The sequence below is a fragment of the Pogona vitticeps genome, chromosome 5, assembly GCF_051106095.1.
Source record: "Pogona vitticeps strain Pit_001003342236 chromosome 5, PviZW2.1, whole genome shotgun sequence".
Classification (NCBI taxonomy): domain Eukaryota; kingdom Metazoa; phylum Chordata; class Lepidosauria; order Squamata; family Agamidae; genus Pogona; species Pogona vitticeps.
Window position 1 is genome coordinate 161,081,099 of NC_135787.1, and position 19,051 is coordinate 161,100,149.

Genomic DNA, 19,051 nt, shown 5'->3' on the forward strand with positions numbered 1-19,051 from the left:
TATCAATGATTAAGTTGGCATACCAACTAGCCAGGAAACCTTTACCCATCAACGTCAGGGCACACTCGGCCAGAGCTACTGCTACCTCTGCAGCCTTTTTATGTGGCATTCAGATTCCTGATATTTGCAAGGCCGCCACATGGTCTACACCATGTGCCTTCGCTACACGCTACAGATTAGTCCTGAGAGTGAAGGCAGATGCATCTTTTGGGAGGGCAGTTCTGTCATCCATCCTTCAGTGACGTTTCTCCTCCTCTGAGGTAAGCTTGTCAGTCACTCATTAGTGTGCATTCACCACGAGTAGTCTCTGTGAATGCACACCGAGTTGTTAGCCAAGAAGAAGAAAGAAAGGTTATTTACCCGTAACTCTGTTTCTTCGAGTGGTCCTCTGTGAATTCACACTTCCCACCCATCCTCCCCTCTGTCCATCACTTCTGTATCTACTAATGCAGCGGCGGGCTGTTACCAGAACTGAGGTAACTCTGAGGGCGGGTGGACCTCGTGGGCTCAGGGGGCGGTACTTTGTTTAACAGCATTAAGCTCTAGAACAGGGGTCAGGGAACTTTTTTACCGTCCCCCTCCCAAATTTCTATACACCGACATTACCCCCTTGATTTGAAAGGAAGGAAATCATACATATTTGAATTAAAAATATTATTGCATCTACACAGGCTGTTTACTGAACTAGCAGGATGCACCAAATTTGATAAAGATGTGCACTATTTTTGCTGGAACACATTGCACTCCAGCCATTATGTGGTATCGGAAGTATTAAGGTGTCCAACGTGCCTAGCAAGCTCGCAGAGGATTTAATCATCATCTGTTGCTGCCATAGTGGTGCTAGCAATGACATGCTTGCTAGAGACAGCCAACGCAGAATTGGGGGGGGGGCTTTCTCTACCACTTTAATCATTCTGTGTGTGGTGTGAAAAAGGTTAAACTAGGCTAAAGGTCATTTCACCCACCCTGGTGCCATAGCCCAATATCAAAATACCAGTGTGCTTTTTTATCATCATCAATGGAAAACTCAGCAGTGGCCAGAGGATTGGAAAAGATCAGTCTACATCCCAATCCCAAAGAAGGGAAGTGCAAAAGAATGCTCCAACTACTGTACAATTGCACTCATTTCACACGCTAGCAAGGTTATGCTCAAAATCCTCCAAGGTAGGCTCAAGCAGTATGTGGACCAAGAACTCCCAGAAGTCCAAACTGGATTTCGAAGGGGCAGAAGAACTAGAGATCGAATTGGTAACATGCGCTAGATTATGGAGAAAGCCAGAGAGTTCCAGAACAACATCTACTTCTGCTTCATTGACTGTGCAGAAGCATGGCAGAAAGTGAGGAGGAGTTAAAGAATCTCTTAATGAGGGTGAAAGAGGAGAGCACAAAAAATGGTCTGAAGCTCAACATCAAAACAGCTAAGATCATGGCCACTGGTCCCATTACCTCCTGGCAAATAGAAGGGGAAGATATGGAGGCAGTGAGAGATTTTACTTTCTTGGGCTCCATGATCAGTGCAAAGGATGACAGCAGCCACAAAATTCAAAGATGCCTGCTTCTTTGAAGGAAAGCAATGATGAACCTAGACAGCACCTTAAAAAGCAACCCTTCCCCCTGTCTTAATTCAAGTTTTCTCTTTTGCTTGCCTCTTCTTTTTCATAGTTTTGAGTCAGTATCTCTCACTCACGCTCACTCTCTCTCACACACACATCCACCCACCCTCCCTTTCTCCATACATTTTCTACATACATTTAAATAAGCTTGATGAAGCCCTTGGTCTCTCACACCTTCTTTCCCTCCTTCCCTTGTTAACCTGATCCTTTCCTGCCTCCTGCTTGCTTGCAGTCCTTTCCAGAGGAATCAGTCATTCAGAAGCCCCGGATTGATTGATTGCCCTGGGCTAATCCACAGCTGTAACCAATCAAGCAGGCTTATCTCCGATCTCTCTGAAAGAACGGAGGATTTAGAAGTGCCCTGCTGCAACCAAGGAAGTAACAGGGAGAGGTGGCTTACAACTTGAGGTTTGACTGCAGGTGGAGGGGGAGGGAGGGAGGGAGGGGGTAGCACTCTGCTCATTACCCCCAGGATTTTAACTTTTACCCAATTTGGAGTAATTTACCCCTGTTCCCCAACCACTGCTCTAGAATATTCCAGAGATCTCTGCGCGAGCGCAGACTTAACCCCATTAGTGTGAATTCACAGTGGACCACTCAAAGAACCACAGTTACAGGTAAGTAAACCTCTCTTTCAAGCAGAGAGTCTCCACAGGTGGAGCTACTGTGGGTGAGGAAAATTATGAAAGAAGGCATGGACTTTGACTTCTGTAGTCAATTGGAGGCTCTGTATACTTAAATTAATAACTGAATAGGGCTTAATTCAAATTATTAACTTTGTCACAAATAATTTTGTCTGCAAAAAGTTGTATGTCATACAGATAATTTTATTCATTAAAAATCCATCCTTAGTCAGAAGACTCCTTGAATTATTAACAATGATTTAAAGTACAGTAAAGAAATAAAAGGTAAAATTTGAGAAACCGGGGAACCTAAAGAAAGTCTGTGCCAGGCCAAATTGAAGAGAAATGAAAACACCATTGTTCTTGCTTTGAAAAGGCTACAAGCGGTTTTGAAAGAAAATTCTTAAAACCAGGGCCTTTTCTGTTGTCCTTTCTTGGGTCATCATTCTCCTTCTCTTCAAAGGTAGTGAAGGCGAGTTTGATAGATAGCTAAGAAAGATTTTAACAGTAAGCCTGTGGCATAGTATACACAGCCTGCTTTACCTGGAAGAGGTCTGCTGAGTGGCGTGAACACAGTTGAGGGCACAAAAGAGCACATGGATTTCCATCATTATTATGTCATATGTCAGTTCAGTTGGATTCAAGAGATGTGTTACTGCATCATTTGCCTGCAAGCTCTCATTGTTGTTTCAAGGATGGAAAATCTGCCTTGTGCTATTGAATTCTTAACTTCTACTAAATTTGTCCATGATGACAATATCATCTCTATAACCACAACAAATCATCTTATTCTAGACCCAGCGCTAAACAATTACATCAAAGCTAGCCATATTTCTACTGTTTATCATGAGAATATTGGAAAAGTTCCATGGTTGGCATGGCAACTGGAAATACTGAGCTAAAAACCTAAACGTTGTGCATATCAGTGCTGAGGTGTTTCAGAACTATCTATATAGGAGAGATTCTGTATCAATTTTAATACCACTTCTCATACACCTATACATTTTACTACGTATCAAGGCACTACCAAGATCCTAATCTTTTTTGGATCCAGGAAAAATTACACTCAGTCACAGTTGTTCATGTTTCACAGAAGATTGTGAGCAAAGAGTGAAATATCTACACATTACAGCAGCATCCCATCTTTCTTCCTTAGGCTGCTACGTGAGCAAGTTGGTCAAAACTGGTCCATTCTACAGTGTTCAGTCAAGTTGGGAGTGTTCCCCACAAATTATGTTGCAGTTGAGTAGTTAGCCAAGGATTAAGAAGACCAGCAGTATCACATCCAGCTCACCAGTACTGATGGAAATACTTTGGAAACAACCATAGCCCAGGACCATGTTTCTTCTTCCCTAGTCTGAGTTGCTTTCTTTTCTGATTCACTGTGACCTACTAGGATATATTTCAGTCAGCCAATAGCAAGCATGTTGAAATATTTTTATAAGACAGTACATGCTCTACCCTGCTAAGATGGGTAGGTGATCCCCAGAGGTTGGAGGGTCACATCCATACATCTCTGAACTTGGAAGACTGCTGCCATAACCTTCACATCCATTTTTTTCTTACAAAATTGTTCAATTAAAATAATCCCATCTACCCCTAGTGGCCATTTCTAATTGGGGGTGAGGTCCCTTAAAACGGGGCAAAATTTTTATACTCCATAATCTAATTCAGGTGTTGAGAACCTATAAATAAAAGTGATTTCCTATCAGCAAATCGATTATAGATCACTATGGAATCCTGCCCTGCACAAACTCTTCCAGTGGCTTTTTTACTTGTTAAAACGTATGTGAAATAAGATTAAATCTTGTCGGACTCCATAGCAAATGCCATGGAGTGTATTAGAAATCTTCCAAAGCCATCTGCTGGAAATCAACCCATGGATATGCTTAGAACTGTTGCAGTACAATATCTTAAATCTCCAGTATAGAGAGTCTGTTGAGAATGGAATCTAAGACTGTAGATAGGTGCAAGAGAAACAGAAAATTCAAATTCATACCTCTGAAGGTTCCTCCATATATCTGATGAATTGGGCTAAAATCCACAAAACATAAGCAGTAAAAATTGTAGACTCAAGGTGTCAGAAAACTCTATTCATTTTCCCTTGTGGGTCAAGTTGTAAAATGCCATAACCATTCCAAAGACATCTTGGACGACATTCTAAAGATGAAGAGGTGCAAAATAGGAGAAAATGGCACTTTGCTGCCATCACAACAACAGAACAGAGTCTGTAATATGTGTTATGTATGATCAGTTGTTCCAAGACACATTTCTTCAAGTTTTACTTTCTAGCTGATTTTTATGCCTCTATTCTCATTTGCTGTCTTGTATACCAAGCAGGTGATTCATAGCAGAATGGGGAACTTGTGAATAATCATATCAGATACTCTACCCATAGAGTGAAGTAGAGCTTCGACAGGAATGTCAGCCATGCCAGACAGAATATCCATCTGCTTCCACTAGAAACCGTAATGCAAAGACAGAAGCTGTCCTCACCTAGGCTGGGTAATGAAATTGGATTCCCTTAGTATAGTATGTTGAGTCCCTTTCCCCATTTCTGAGTAACTGGATTTGTCCATGAAAATCCACATTAAAATACAGCAGTTAGTCTTTTAGGTGCCACAACATTTTTGTCTTCTTTTTATTATTATTTTGTTTTTAGCATAATATTCTTTCCCTTGGTGACCATGATGAAAAAGGTATTAGGTGGGATTGCAGTTCCAGCTATCACTGTTGTTTCTTCTGTAGAATAAAGCAGCAAGTAGAATTTTGGTCCCATTCAGAGGATTCACTAAATTAGTGCTGGTTATAAAATTAACAAACTTGAAGCTCCTGATAGTTCATATTACATAAACACAATCGTCCACTATATTGAACGGCCCCCTTTTCCCCCTCCTTTGTTTCCTTTTCCCTTTAGAGTAGGAAAATTAACTGTTTCCACGTTATTCATTTTCCAGACACTGGACAGCTCAAAGGTGGAGCAGCTTAGAGCACTGGTTCTTAACGTGGGTTATTCAGGAGTTTTGGACTGCAACTCCCAGAAGCCTTCACCACCAGCTGTGCTGGCTGGGGTTTCTGGGAGTTGCAGTTCAAAAACATCTGAGTAACAAAGGTTAAGAACCACTGGCTTAGAGAATGTAAACTAATTTTGCATATGTTGCCTCACCTTACTGGGTTCTTTCAAAGGCTTATTTATATTGAATTTGGAATGCTATACAGTGGTGTCTCAACTTACGGAATTAATCCATTCCGGAAGATGGTCATAAGTTGAAATGGTTGTAAGTCGAAGCACCATTTCCCATTGAAATGCAATTAATCCATTCCGGCTGAAGAAAAAAAAATCACCAACCCACGCCCCCAACCTCTGCAAGACTGATTGGAAATGGGATTAATCAGTTCTGGCCAAAGGGGAGGGGGAGAAAAGCAAGCCAAGCGTGCAAGCCACATCGGAAATGGGGGGAAAAGCAAAGCAGAAAGCAAGTGAAATATGCAGGACACGTTGGAAATGGGGAAAAAGCAAAGCAGAAAGCAAGGGGAGCATGCAAGACATATCGGAAATGGGGAAAAAAGCAAAGCAAAGCAAGGGGACCATGCAAGACAGATCGGAAATGGGGAAAGAGCAATGCAAAAAAGCAAGCGAAGCATGCAAGACATATCAGAAATGGGTAAAGAGCAAAGCAAAAAGCAAGTGAAGCATAAAAGACAGATCGGAAATGGGGAAAAAGCAAAGCACCAACAAACAAACAAACCCCCAAGACCCATTGAAAATGTGGGGGGAAAACTCCAAAAAGCAACCAATCCCCCCAAGACCCATTGGAAATGGGGGGAAAACTCCAAAAAGCAAACAAACCCCCCCAAGACCCATTGGAAATGGGGGGGGACTCCAGAAAACAAACTCCCCATCACAGCACAGAAACATAACCCACTCCAGCCCAAAATCGTGCTGCAAAAACACCCAGAAGTTTTTAAAAAGCAGAAAACAGCACCTTACCTTACCAGGCAGCCTCCTCCGATCACACACTCTCTAATTGATGGGGTGAAATAGTTACAAAGAAGCAGCCTCGTCGCCACCTACAATTAGCAATTTGATTTTCTCGCCTTTTTCCCCTACCTTTTTCTGTTCGTAAGTGGAAGCTCCAGTCACAAGTAGAAGCCAAATGTGCGGTCAGAACTGGTTGTAACTTGAAATGGTTGTAAGTCGAGGCACCACTGTAATTAAAACCTTTTACAAATCTTTGTCATGTCTTTTAGATAAAAAGATAAGTTATTAGTTTGATCATGGTTTGAATTCAATTGGAATCTGATCTTATTAAAGCATGCAAGTTTCTAGTAGAGACCTGAAACATGGAAAGTATTAGATTAGGCATCCTTCAGTCTCAAGAGACTATGGTAACGTGCTCTGTATGGAGGACTTGGAACAACGTCTAGTGTGGCTGAGAAATCAATTCGAGAGTGACAATCACACGCTGAAGACAAATACAATCTGTACGCTGTCCAGTTCCCTAATTTTGCTGCTTTCGTGACTGCCTCTTTGCCTCGGCCAGCTGGACAAGGATCTCTTCAAATTGGGAGAGGCCATGATGCACCACCTGCCTCCAGGCTGAACGCTCAGATGTCGGGGTTTCCCATCTGTTGAGGTCCATTCCTAAGGCCTTCAGATCCCGCTTGCAGGTCTCCTTCTGAGGCGATTTCCCTGCACTAATTCCCCATACAAGAGATCTTTTGGAATCCGACCATCAGCCATTCTCATGACATGCCCAAGCCAACACAGACATCACTGTTTCAGTAATGTATACATGCTAAAAATTCAACCTTGTTCTAGGACTACTCTATTTGAAACTTTGTCCTGCCAGGTGATACCAAAAATGCGTCGGAGACAACGCACGTGGAACGTGTTCAGCTTCCTCTACTGCCATGCAGAAAAGGTCCAGGACTCACTGCAGTACAGGACTGTGCTCAGGACATAGGTTCTGTCGACCTGGAGCTTGGTATATGCCTTCAGCTTCTTATTCTCTGTTTGTGAGTCTAGAGAGCATGTTAGCTGCTTTGCCAATGCGTTTATCCAGCTCAACATCTAGGGAGACAGAATCAGAGATCGTTGAGACAAGATGGTAATAGAGGGAAGTTAGTCCACACCCTGGCCCATGACTTGTGTTTTCTTCAGGCTGATTGTTAATCCAAAGTCTTGGCAAGCCTTGCTAAAATGATTCATGAGTTGTTGGAACTCTTCAGCAGAATGGGCAACAATGGCTGCATCATTGGCGAACAGGAAGTCCTGCATGCATTTCAGCTGGACTTTGATCTTCGCTCTCAATCTAGAGAGATTAAAGAGCTTTCCTTCTGATCTAGTCTGGAGATAGGCACCTTCTGTTGCAGTTCCAAAGGCGTGCTTCAGCATGACAGCAAAAAAGATCCCAAAAAGGGTCTCTGCGAGGGCACAGCCCTGTTCACTCCACTTCGGATGTCAAAGGGATCTGATGTTAAGCCATCAAAAACTACAGTGCCCTTCATTTCCTCATGAAAGGACCTGATGATGTTAAGGAGTCGAGGTGGGCATCCAAACATGGCAAGTATTTTAAAAAGTCCATCCCTGCTAATCAAATCAAAGGCCTTTGTGAGATCTATGAAGGCCACAAAGAGTGGCTGTGTTGTTCCCTACATTTCTCCTGCAACTGTCTGAGGGAGAATGCCATGTCAGTGGTGGATCTATTAGCTCAAAATTTACACTGTGATTCTGGATAGACTCTGTCTGCAAGCACCTTGGAGTCTCTTCAGCACAACACGGGCAAGCAGCTTTCCCTACAATGCTGAGAAGAGAGATGCTACATTAGTTACTGCAGTTGCCCCATCTCCTTTGTTCTTATACAATGTGACAACGTTTGCATCCTTCATGTCCTGTGGTACTCCACCTTCCCTCCAGCAAAGACAAAAGACAGGTCGGTGGTGATTATCTCTTTACAGCAGTTCAGCATGGATGTTATCCTTGCCAAGTGCCTTGCCGGAGGCGAGGAAATCCACGTCTGCTTTTATTTCTGCTAAAGTTGGTTCGCTGTCCAACTCTTCCAAGACAGGTAGGTACTTGATGCTATTTAGTGCCTTTTTTGTTACTACATTCTCTCTGAAATATAGCTCAGAGTAGCGCTGCACCCAGCGTTCCATCTGCTGTGCTCGGTCCTGGATGATCACGCCTGTAGCAGACTTAAAAGGAGCAGATTTTTTCTGTATTACACCTAAGGCCTCCTTGATACTGTGTCCGGTGCTATCTGTATCCGAGAGCAGAGCTGAAGCCAGTAATCATTGGAACATCTCCTGGCAGCCTTTGCTATGAGCAACTCAAAGAACCTGCAAGTTGTACTCACTAGGACAGGCTTTGTATTCTGCTAGAGCTCTCCTCTTATGGCTGGCATCAACTCCTCTGAATGGGCTTTGAACCAGTCTGCCATCTTTTTGTTCTTCTTGCCAAATGTGGACAAGGCAATGTTATAAACAGCATTCTTGAAATGTTCCCATCGTTCAGGTGCATTAGCATCAGCTGGGCCTGGAAGGGTTTCCTCAAGCACTTGGACAAACTCCTCCAATTTTCTCTGATCACGAGTCTTGCTGATGCCAATACGTGGTCTTCCTTCCTTTTTCTTGTGATACTATCTCTTTGTTCGCAGTTTTACTCTACTACACACAGTATCACAATCAGCACTCTGGTAACTGTGTGTGATCGTAATACTAGGAAGGCTAAAACGTCTAGTGAGGATCAAATAGAACTTATGCCAATGCTTACATCTTGGATATCTCCAGGAAACTCTGTGTTGAAGCTTCATATTAAAGAATGTGTTGTTGACACAAAGACCATAATAACAGCAAAACTCCATCAAGTGTTGGCCATTTTCGTTCATCTTCCCAATGCCAAAATGGCCTAGACAATTGGATCAAGAATTGTGATCAGTGCAACTCTCGTGTTGAAGTCTCCAAGAATGAACAGTGGCTGTCTCTCCTACAGTGTGATGTAGTGGATAGATTTTTTTATAGTAGTTGCCAGATCATCATAGAATTTGTCTTTGACTTCTGTTGTGGATGACAGTGTTTGTGCATATGCACTAATGTGAGTGACTGGTCCTGCTGATGAGTTGATCTGCAGAGACAGGATTCTTTCATTCCCCACAGTAGGTGGAACAATGGATCTCAGCAGAGTATTTCTGACCGCAAAGCCAACACCATATTCCCTGGTCTCATTCAGTGGTTTTCCCTGTGGAAGAATGAGAAGTTTTTTTCTTTGACAGATCCCATGTCTGGCAATCTCATCTCTTGCAGGACAACAATGTCCATTTGCAGTCGACTCAGTTCCATGTCGATGACTGCTGTCCTGCGCACTTTGTCTATTTCCTGCAGGTTGTCAGAAAAGCCAGGGGTCATTGTCCGAACATTCCAGGTGTCCAGCTTTAGGGCAGAAGTTTTCTTATGATTGTTGCATGGTGTAGGGTTATCGATCTGCTTGTCGTCTTCCAACCTAAACCCCACGCACCCCGTGAGGCTAACACACTGTGGCGAATTAGCACCTTACTGGCTGAGGACTGCCCAGCTTAAGGCGGGCGGTAGTGAGATGCAGTGACCTCTCCCACTGTCGGAAGTGGCTCCTGGCATCATGCTCTGCACCAATCGAGCGAAGAGTTATAACCAGTAACTGCTACTTCCTGTGTTGTTTCGACACTGTATGCAAAGCTGGTGTCCTCTCCAGAGCATGAAGTCTGGGTAAAATAATGTGGAGGATAGGCTGTTACCCAAGCAGCAAATCCCCCCTCTCCACGTCGCTGAAATAGTCCAATGGAAAGGCAAGAACCAATACAACTGGTTCCAGCGACATCGCAAGAGTTGCCAGAACAACACGAACTGCCTCCAGGACTCCGGTTCCAGATTTTGCCTCAAGGTTAACTCCTGAAGCCTTTTCCATAAGTGGATATAGCTACAAGACAGTGGAGGTTTGAAATCGGAGTTTTCCTTCTCCTAGATGGGCTGCCTTCCAAGGCTGATGAGCCCCACCTACCTGGCCTGCTCCCTGATAGTGTGGAGATTAGAACACAGGCCTCTAGCTGCAGGACCTTGTCTTCCAAGACAACCACCAGCTGACCCTTAGAGCATTTCTTGCCAGGAACCTCATTTGCAAGAAAACAGACATGCCACAGGTGTTACAAATGCAACAGATCCTGCACACTAGATCCTGCAGGACATGGAAAGTAATTGTGGCTTAATCCAGTGATCAGCAGTGCTGTTTTCAATGTCATATCCAGTATTTTAGTTTTGAAATACAGTGGGGTCTTGACTTGAGAACTTAATCCGTATTGGAAGGCGGTTCTCAAGTCAAAAAGTTCTCAGGTCAAATCTGCATTTCCCATAGGAATGCATTGAAAACCATTTGATCCGTATCTGCTCTTTTCCGTCCATTGAAACTAATGGGAAGCTGCTATTCCGCCTTCGACCACTGGAGGGGGATATATTGTTTCTTTTTTTCTTAGGTCAAGAAAGGTTCAGGGAAGGCAGGGAAAATACAGTCCAGGCAGTACAGTACCAGGCAGTCTGAAGACTTTCTCCCAATCCACTCTCTAAACGCTGGGAGGAGTGAGGAAGCAGACAGGCACCCTTTTCACTGGCCAACAGTTAACTGAAAGTTCACATTTTGCACTTTCCCTGCCTCCCACGTGGGTTTTTTTCAGTTCTTAACTCAAATCTAAGTATGTAAGTCAAGTCAATATTTTCCTATGAGAGTGGTTCTTAAGTCAAAATGTTCTTAACTCGAGCCGTTCTTAAGTCAAGACCCCACTGTATTGAAACAGAATGGAATGTTAAATGTTCAGAAACTGTGACAGGTTAGTTGAAAGAGCTGAAGTTAAAGTTGTGATTGCTCAGTGTCTTTAAGGCTTGTGCATAACATTCATTCTGTGTATGCAGCCAGTGTGGTGTAGTGGGTAGAGTGTGGGTTTGAACTCTGGAGAGCATTGTTCAAATCCCCACTTGGCCATGGAAACTCATACCTTAGATATCTCACTTACCTTGGAAGTCCTATTAGGGTCACTATATAAGTTGGTTCTTACTTTAAGGCACACAACTAGCTGCAGTACAGATAGAAAGTAAACTGATATATCCAGAAAAAATAACTCAGAATATTGTAAGAAGATTTTAAACACATACTGAAAACATTTTGCTGTATAAAATAAAATGGTTTATTTTTCTCACAGAAGGTAAAGAGGAGGAAAAAGAAAAAGGTGTGGACAAACTGGAAGAAAGTGAAAATAATGAAGAAGAAAAACGTCCAGAAAAAAGTATGTATGGCAAAGATGAGAAAAATATTGCATTTGGAAGTAAATAGACCTTGTCTAGAGGGGCGGGGTATAAATCCAATTAAAGTAAAGTAAATAGGACTTCTTACAAAATGTTGCAGTGTATCCCTACCCCTAGTAAGTAGGGTGTCTGTTCAGGACTCTAGCCAGCCCAGAAGCTGATAGAATAGTAACCCTCTTTTTGTTTGCTATACAGCACTGGAAAATAAAAGCCCAGGTTTGGTTTGCAGTACCAAGCTGTGAACATTGTTTTACCTCTGTTTCTAGTAGAAGTTCATGAGAATGCAAGGAAATTATTTCTTTCTAAAATTCGTTTGTATAATGAAGGGGAATTTATTAAACTTTCTAATATGTGTCACCCTATACCTCTAGTACCACTGACTATAAAGGGATGTTAGCAGGCCACTTCCCTCTTCTTCAGCACTGATATCTCAGTTTTCTGTGTTTTCTGAACTCCATAGAGCCTTGTGACACTATTTTGTTTCCAGTAAACTTCGAAATGTAAATATATTTGCATACCTAAGAAGTAATCTGAGTATGTGGAAAACACTATCCTAATTTTTAATTGGGCCTCTTCAAAATGGATAAGCATTCACTTGAATTCATTGAAAGTATGTTTTCTTTTCTGGTTTGTGTTCTGAAACTTCTTGGAGGATTTGGATTTTTTGGTCATAGCTACCAGAATTCTGACTGGGGGAATTCCTAGTGAATTCTGGAAGCCAAAGTGAAAAAAAAAAATCTGGATGTCCCATGCCTACCTGAGAAAGCTGAGTCAACAAATGTAGTAGATATTTAAAATATTACTCCTTTCCTCCACGTACTATTTTAGGGTACCTGAAAGTAGTGTACTTCAGGAAGTTACTCATTTGGCCTTCTTGTTGCTACTGCTTTAAAGCCATATGTACCATGTCTTCCCTAGTGATAAGTGTCTTTCCTAAATTCCACCTCCAGCTTGCCTAGTAAGGTAAATGTTCCCCTTGACATTTAGTCCAGTCGTGTACTACTCTAGGGGGCGGTGCTCATCCCCGTTTCCAAGACATAGAGCCAGCGTTTGTCCATAGACAGTTTCCGTGGTCACGTGGCCAGCGTGACTAGACACAGAATGCTGTTACCTTCTCACCGAGGTGGTACCTATTTATCTACTTGCATTTTTACATGCTTTCGAACGGCTAGGTTGGCAGGAGCTGGGACAAGCAACAGGAGCTCACTCCATTGCGTGGATTCAATCTTACGACTGCTGGTCTTCTGCCCTTATAGCACAGAGGCTTCTGTGGTTTAACTGCAGCGCCACCATGCCCCTGGTGCTTGCCTAGTATGCTGACATAAGTACTGCTGCTTTCATTCTGTCTCTACTTCTCTTTTTGGTGAGCTAACATGGGTTTAACTGCTCTGTTTCGGTCCTGATACGGTTGGACATTGTTGTGCTGTGAATGAAGCTATTTGTCATAAATGAACTCTATGCTGTTGGTCCATAGCATTTCTTGCCCACTGCATTTGAAGAATATATTACGTCGATCTGTTTCTTTCAAATACTGTCAAACTGAGTTGTTTTTATTAATGTATGTTAACTTGTGAATATCAAAATATTGAATGGGCACCTAAGAAATATTTTAAATGAAACATATAAATTTTAGGTGAGGTATCAAGAAGAAAGCGTTCCAAGTCAGAGGATATGGACAATGTTCATTCTAAACGACGGCGATATATGGCAGAAGAATATGAAACAGAATTTGAAGTAAAAATTACAGCTAGAGGAGATGTTCACCAGAAGCTAGAAAAGGTAGCATTTATTTGCCTCTTCTGTTTTTCCCTCCTCCACCTACATCAGATTTTAAGAATATTTTATCCTAAAGATCAAAATATTACACAGGATTATGCTGAATGAGCAAAAGCAAATTATTGTATGCAGATTTTTCTCTGTTTCTACTGTTCGTTCAAAGAATAATACTGGGCTTCTCATATATTTCATATTGTTCACTATGGTGACTGTAAACCCAGTGATTATATTTTCTCCTGCGATCGCATTCACTAGTTGAAGTCCTTTCCTATGACTTGCACCTGTGTAAGACTGATTATGTTTCATTGGCAAGGGTGGAGTTTTTTGGACATTAAACATCTAGTTCTGTCCCATGGCCCTTTTGTCATTGGGAAGTTGTAACTGCCATGGGATGGGAGATTACTAAAACTTGCGGTCACCAGGATGACAATAAGTTAAAGAACAGGAATTCAGCTTCTCTGAATTACTGTGAATGTCTTGTACCTCCTAGTGTGTCTCTATTTTTGGAATTGTTGCAAAGAATAAATACAGTGGTGCCTCGCTTAACGGGCGCTCCGTTTAGCGATGAAACCGCATAGCGATGAACTTTTTGTGATCGCAAAAGCGATTGCATTGCGATGTTTCCTATGCGGTTTTTTTCGCTTTGCGATGATCAGTTCCCTGTTTCGCTTACTGATCATTGCAAAGCGATGATTTTTAAACAGCTGATCGGCGGTTCAAAAATGGCCACCGGGTTTTAAAAAATGGCCGCCCGCTGTGTTTAGGGATGGATTCCTCACATAAGAGGCAGCGAAAATGGCCGCCGTATGGATGATCTTCGCTTTAAGGTGAGTTTTAAGCCCATAGTAACGCATCAAACAGGTTTTAATGCTTTTCTATGGGCTTTTTAAAATCGCATAGCGATGAAATCGCTTAGCAGCGATTTTTGCTGCACGGATTAACTTCGCTATGCGAGGCACCACTGTACAGGATTAACCTTGCAGTCATAATTTCACAACTAGTGGTACAAGCACAGTGGAACTTGCCTAATTCTGTGCTTACCGTTGTGCTTCATGTGAAGCTTCAGATGATGTTACAAAGTCTAGCTGTATGTTGTTAAGAAGATCCTGAAATTTTATCCTTATTTGTAGTTTTTCAGACTCACCTGTGGTCTGTGCAGATGTTTATTTTCATAAAGATGTAGAAATGGATGACTGACATTCAGTTACTAGTATGTTTCTTTTGATAATCATTAATGGCTAATGTATTTGTGATGCAACATTGATGTAGAATGTTGATTTGACCTACTGTCATGTTGGTACAGCATTTTGGATGGCTTGTCCATACAACTTTCAGCCTGGGTTGATAGCTGCTTGCTCTATAATTTCACTCCACCAGAAAAGACAGGTCTCAATTTCAGCACATAAGCATGCCAGAATCCAGTCATTTGGCCTCCAAGGGTTTGCACATTTCAACACATACACCATTTATTGATGATCTGTTTCAGTCCAGAGGATATTTGTATACAGAGTATTGCATTTCAGTTCATGACATTATGTGACTGTTAGGTAAGATTAGCAAGTACTGAAGTTGTGTATTTTACTAACTTACATCTGAAGTTGTTTGAACACTGCAGTAAGTTGTCACTGCAGGTCATTTGTAGTACAACCTTTTATGCTAAGATAAAAGTTTCATTGAGTTCAGCTGTAATGTTTCCCATTGATAGGACTATGTTGCTGTATTAAAAGCCATTGTAAATCATCAGTATATTGTAACAAGTCCTTAGACAGTCTGCTGTTTGAGAAAGTAGAAGTTAAGTGGGTAACACTTTGGGTTGCTTCCAGTAGCAAGATGTGGCAGGATCCAGAGGCTGAACCTGGGTCCCAGACCCAACAAAGTTGCCCATCCTTAACCAACACTAAACCAGCTAGATAATCTTGATTTTCCTCTTGTTAGTTTATTGTTTTCTTCAAGTAACATCTCTCTTAACCTGGATGTAAATAAATTGAATGCAGAACTTTATAACATCATTTTCAGTCTACAGTGGTGCCTCAACTTACGAACTTACTCCGTTCCGGAAGATGGTAGTAACTCGAAATGGTCATAAGTCGAAGCACTATTTCCCATTGAAATGTAATTAATCTGTTCTCACGAAAGAAAGAAAAACACTTCAAGACTGGTCGGAAACATGATTAATCCATTCTGGCCGAAAGGGGGGGGGAAAAGAAAAACAAGCCAAGCGTGCAAGACACATCGGAAATGGCGGGAAAGCAAAGCAGAAAGCAAGGGAAGCATGAAAGACATATCAGAAATGGGGAAAAAGCAAAGCAGAAAGCAAGCGAAGCATGCAAGACACATTGGAAATGGGGAAAAAGCAAACCAGAAACCAAGCAAAGCACGTAAGACACATTGGAAATGGGGGAAAAGCAGAAAGCAAGCGAAGCATGCAAGACACATTGGAAGTGGGGGGAATCCCAAAAAAGCAAACAACTGCTGCAAGACACATTGGAAATGGGGGGGGGGACTCTAAAAAGTAAACAACCCCCCCAAGACCCATTGCAAATGGGGAAAAAAAACCCAAACAAACCCCCCCAAGACCCATCACAGCACAGAAACATAATCCCTCCAGCACAAAATCACGCTGCAAAACCCACCCAGAACAAGTTTTAAAAAGCAGAAAGCAGCACCCTATCTTATCAGGCAGTCCAAAGCCTCCTCCAGTCGCACTCATTCTAACCGTTGAGGCGAAAGAGTTACAAAGAAGCAGCCTCTTCGCTTACCAACAGTTAGTAATTTGAATTTCCCTCCTTTTTTTCCTGCCTTTTTCTGTTCGCATCTGGAAACTCCGGTCACAAATCGAAGAAAATTTTGCGGCCGGAGCTGGCCGTAACTCGAAATGGTCGTAAGTCGAGGCACCACTATATGCCTAATTGTTTTTCAAGCAACTTAACACTTGCTTATTTGGATACTCAAAAGATCATTGATTTCTCCACATTTGTTTTCAGACTGCTATGTTTATAGGTTAGTTTCAGAGAAATATCTGGGACATATATTAAAAGAATTGCTGCTTAAATGTATGACCCTTGTATGCCTTGTTTGCACTCTAAAACATGGTAAACTGCCATGCTGCTGAAATTCTGTGTCATGCCATAACATTTATCAGTAGCATCTCCACATACTGAAGAAATAGCTAGGGGAAGCCAACTTTACTGTATGACGATACCTGTGTTTTATTGAGATGTTTTGTTGCATTCAAGAACAATATATATATACTTACATGATTCTATATAAAGTAGTAACATTAGCAATCTTTTTATACTTGTACAGGTCATACATCGGTTTCTCGAAGAGAAGTTTAGTGCCTTGCAATGTGCGGTGTTTGATAAGACTCTAGCAGATCTCAAAACCAGAGTAGAGAAGATTGAATGTAGCAAGAGACATAAAACTGTTCTTACTGAATTACAGGTATGTAAACATGTGCTTTTCAGACTTTGTAGCACTATTTTTCAAAAAGAGGTGGTTCATCATTTTTAAAAGTAAATCACTTACTGCCTGTAACATTCCTGCATAATAGGGGAAATTATAGGCAGTCATTTGGCCTGTAATAGTAGTGGACCTTCTCAGTTGGTTGTGTCAGACCCAAAAATTAGGTGCCTGACCCTCCCAGGAATCCTGCAGGAATTCTGTAGACATACATGAAAAAATCAGAAGCCTGTTTTTCACAGCTGGCATTTATCCCATAAAGGGTTAATTCCAGAATGAAATCAGACAATCACAGACAATCATACCTAAATTTATCTGGGCATTAAAATATAAGTCTCTTCACTGTTGTAATTATGACAGGCAACTTCAGTTCATCTATTTCTACAAACTATTTTTATCTACATTGCTTCTATGTTCCGTATGTACAAAATTAATTTGAAATCATTCTGACATCCAAAAGTCTTAACAGCTATGAAGAAAACAGTAGGAGCAAATACTTAAAAATACATCCTTGCAACTTTTGAAATGTTAAAGGTGTTAAAACATAAGTTATAGGCAATACTTAATACGCAGGAACAAAAATATGATTGAATGTTAAAAGAATGTTTTAAGTTATATTCTAAAAATACAGGAGCTTTTAGCCTATAAAGGCAGAGTATACATCACTGTAATATATCAATGAAAAGTAAAAGCATTGTAACATTAAGTACTCATTAATAGTATTTTAAAAGCATATTAAAAATACCAGAGATGTTAAAAGTAAAAATATATTAAAGTAAAATACGTTATTTAGCTTCTAAGCACATTATTACACACATACAGAGAGAGAGAGAGAGAGAGAGAGAGAGAGAAATATTTACTCATCCAGCCATACCAATCTCAAGTTTATGGAGGAAATGCCATGTTGATTTTCTTCTGTTAAATCCACCAAAGAGCTAACTACGAGGGGGTGCTGATAAGTACTGAGCCTTTCCCAGAAAAAATTGAGCTAGGACGCTGTAACTGCCACACTATTCTACATATTCTCCCAGGAAATCAATGCACTTGTGACATCTGTCTTGCAGCTTCTTAAGTCCCAGAAAATAAAATTCTTCGGACTGCTGGTGTAACCACTCATTTGCAGCATTAATTGCCTCCAGAACACTCCCAAATCATTTTCCCTTTAGGTGTTTTTTGAGTTTAGGGAACAGATAATAGTCAGAAGGAGCCAGGTCAGGAGAATAGGGTGGATGGGGCATCACTTGAAAGCCTAAGGACGTCAGTTTTTCATTGTTTCACCTGCAGTGTGTGACGAGGTATAGTCATGCAACAGGATGATACCTTTGGAAAGTTTCCTTGACGTTTTTCCTTGATGTTTTGCCTCATCTTCGTCAATAAAGCACAGTAATATTTTGCATTGATGGTTGAACCCTGTTGGAGGTAGTCCACCAGCAGAACTCCTTATCCCCCCCAAAAAAACTGTTGCCATTTGCTTCTGCACTGACCTTTGCACTCAGAACTTCTTTGGCCTGGGGGAACCACTGTGCCTCCATTCCTTAGACTGTTCCTTTGTTTCAGGATCATAACAGTAGATCCATGTCTCATCACCAGTTACCAGTTTGCCCAGGAAATCTGACTCATTTCTTGCAAAATGTTCCAAAACAGCCACCAGTGACTCCACACGTTTCCTCTTTTGTTTGGTTGTCAAAAGTTTGGGGATCCACTTTGCTGCCAGCTTTCTCATTTCCAAGTCATTGTGGATAATGGCACCAACTCTCTTACATGATATTCTCAGATATATAGCAATACTTTTGGCTGATATTCGGCGGTCCTCCGTGATTATGTCATGGATGGCTTTCACATTTGCAGGCACAGAGACAGAAACAGGCCTTCCACTGTGTATGGATAACTACAGTTAGGTTTAGAAATAACTGGACACTGACACAAATTTTGTTATTTTGGCCATTTACCAAAATAAATTCAAGTTACAGCTAAATCATGAATATGGGCTTAAAGTGCAATCTCTCAGATTTAATTTGAGGGTATTCACATCCAAATTGGAGGAATGGTTTAGGAATTATAGGTCTTTAATATGTAGTACTCTCTTTTTCAAAGGACCAAAAGTAAATGGTCAGTTGACACGTGTGGACTATTTCTTCATTATTTCATCATCAGTTAAGCAGCTAAAAGGTCTGGAGTTAATTCCAGGTGTGGCATTCACATTTGGAAGCTGTTGCCATGAACCTACAACATACGTTCAAAACAGCTCTC

The 19,051-nt window shown here is 41.5% G+C and overlaps 1 protein-coding gene across 14 annotated transcripts in view; it reads left to right on the top strand.

Moving 5' to 3' along the window:
• ATF7IP (activating transcription factor 7 interacting protein) overlaps window positions 1-19,051 on the top strand; it is a 147,905-nt gene that overhangs the window by 53,928 nt on the left and 74,926 nt on the right. For all 14 annotated transcript variants that reach the window (XM_078376099.1, XM_020787893.3, XM_078376096.1 and 11 more), the window contains 3 exons: window positions 11,461-11,544; window positions 13,197-13,342; window positions 16,646-16,783. In XM_078376099.1, coding sequence (XP_078232225.1) covers window positions 11,461-11,544; window positions 13,197-13,342; window positions 16,646-16,783 — 368 coding nt within the window. The remainder of the gene's footprint in view (window positions 1-11,460; window positions 11,545-13,196; window positions 13,343-16,645; window positions 16,784-19,051) is intronic.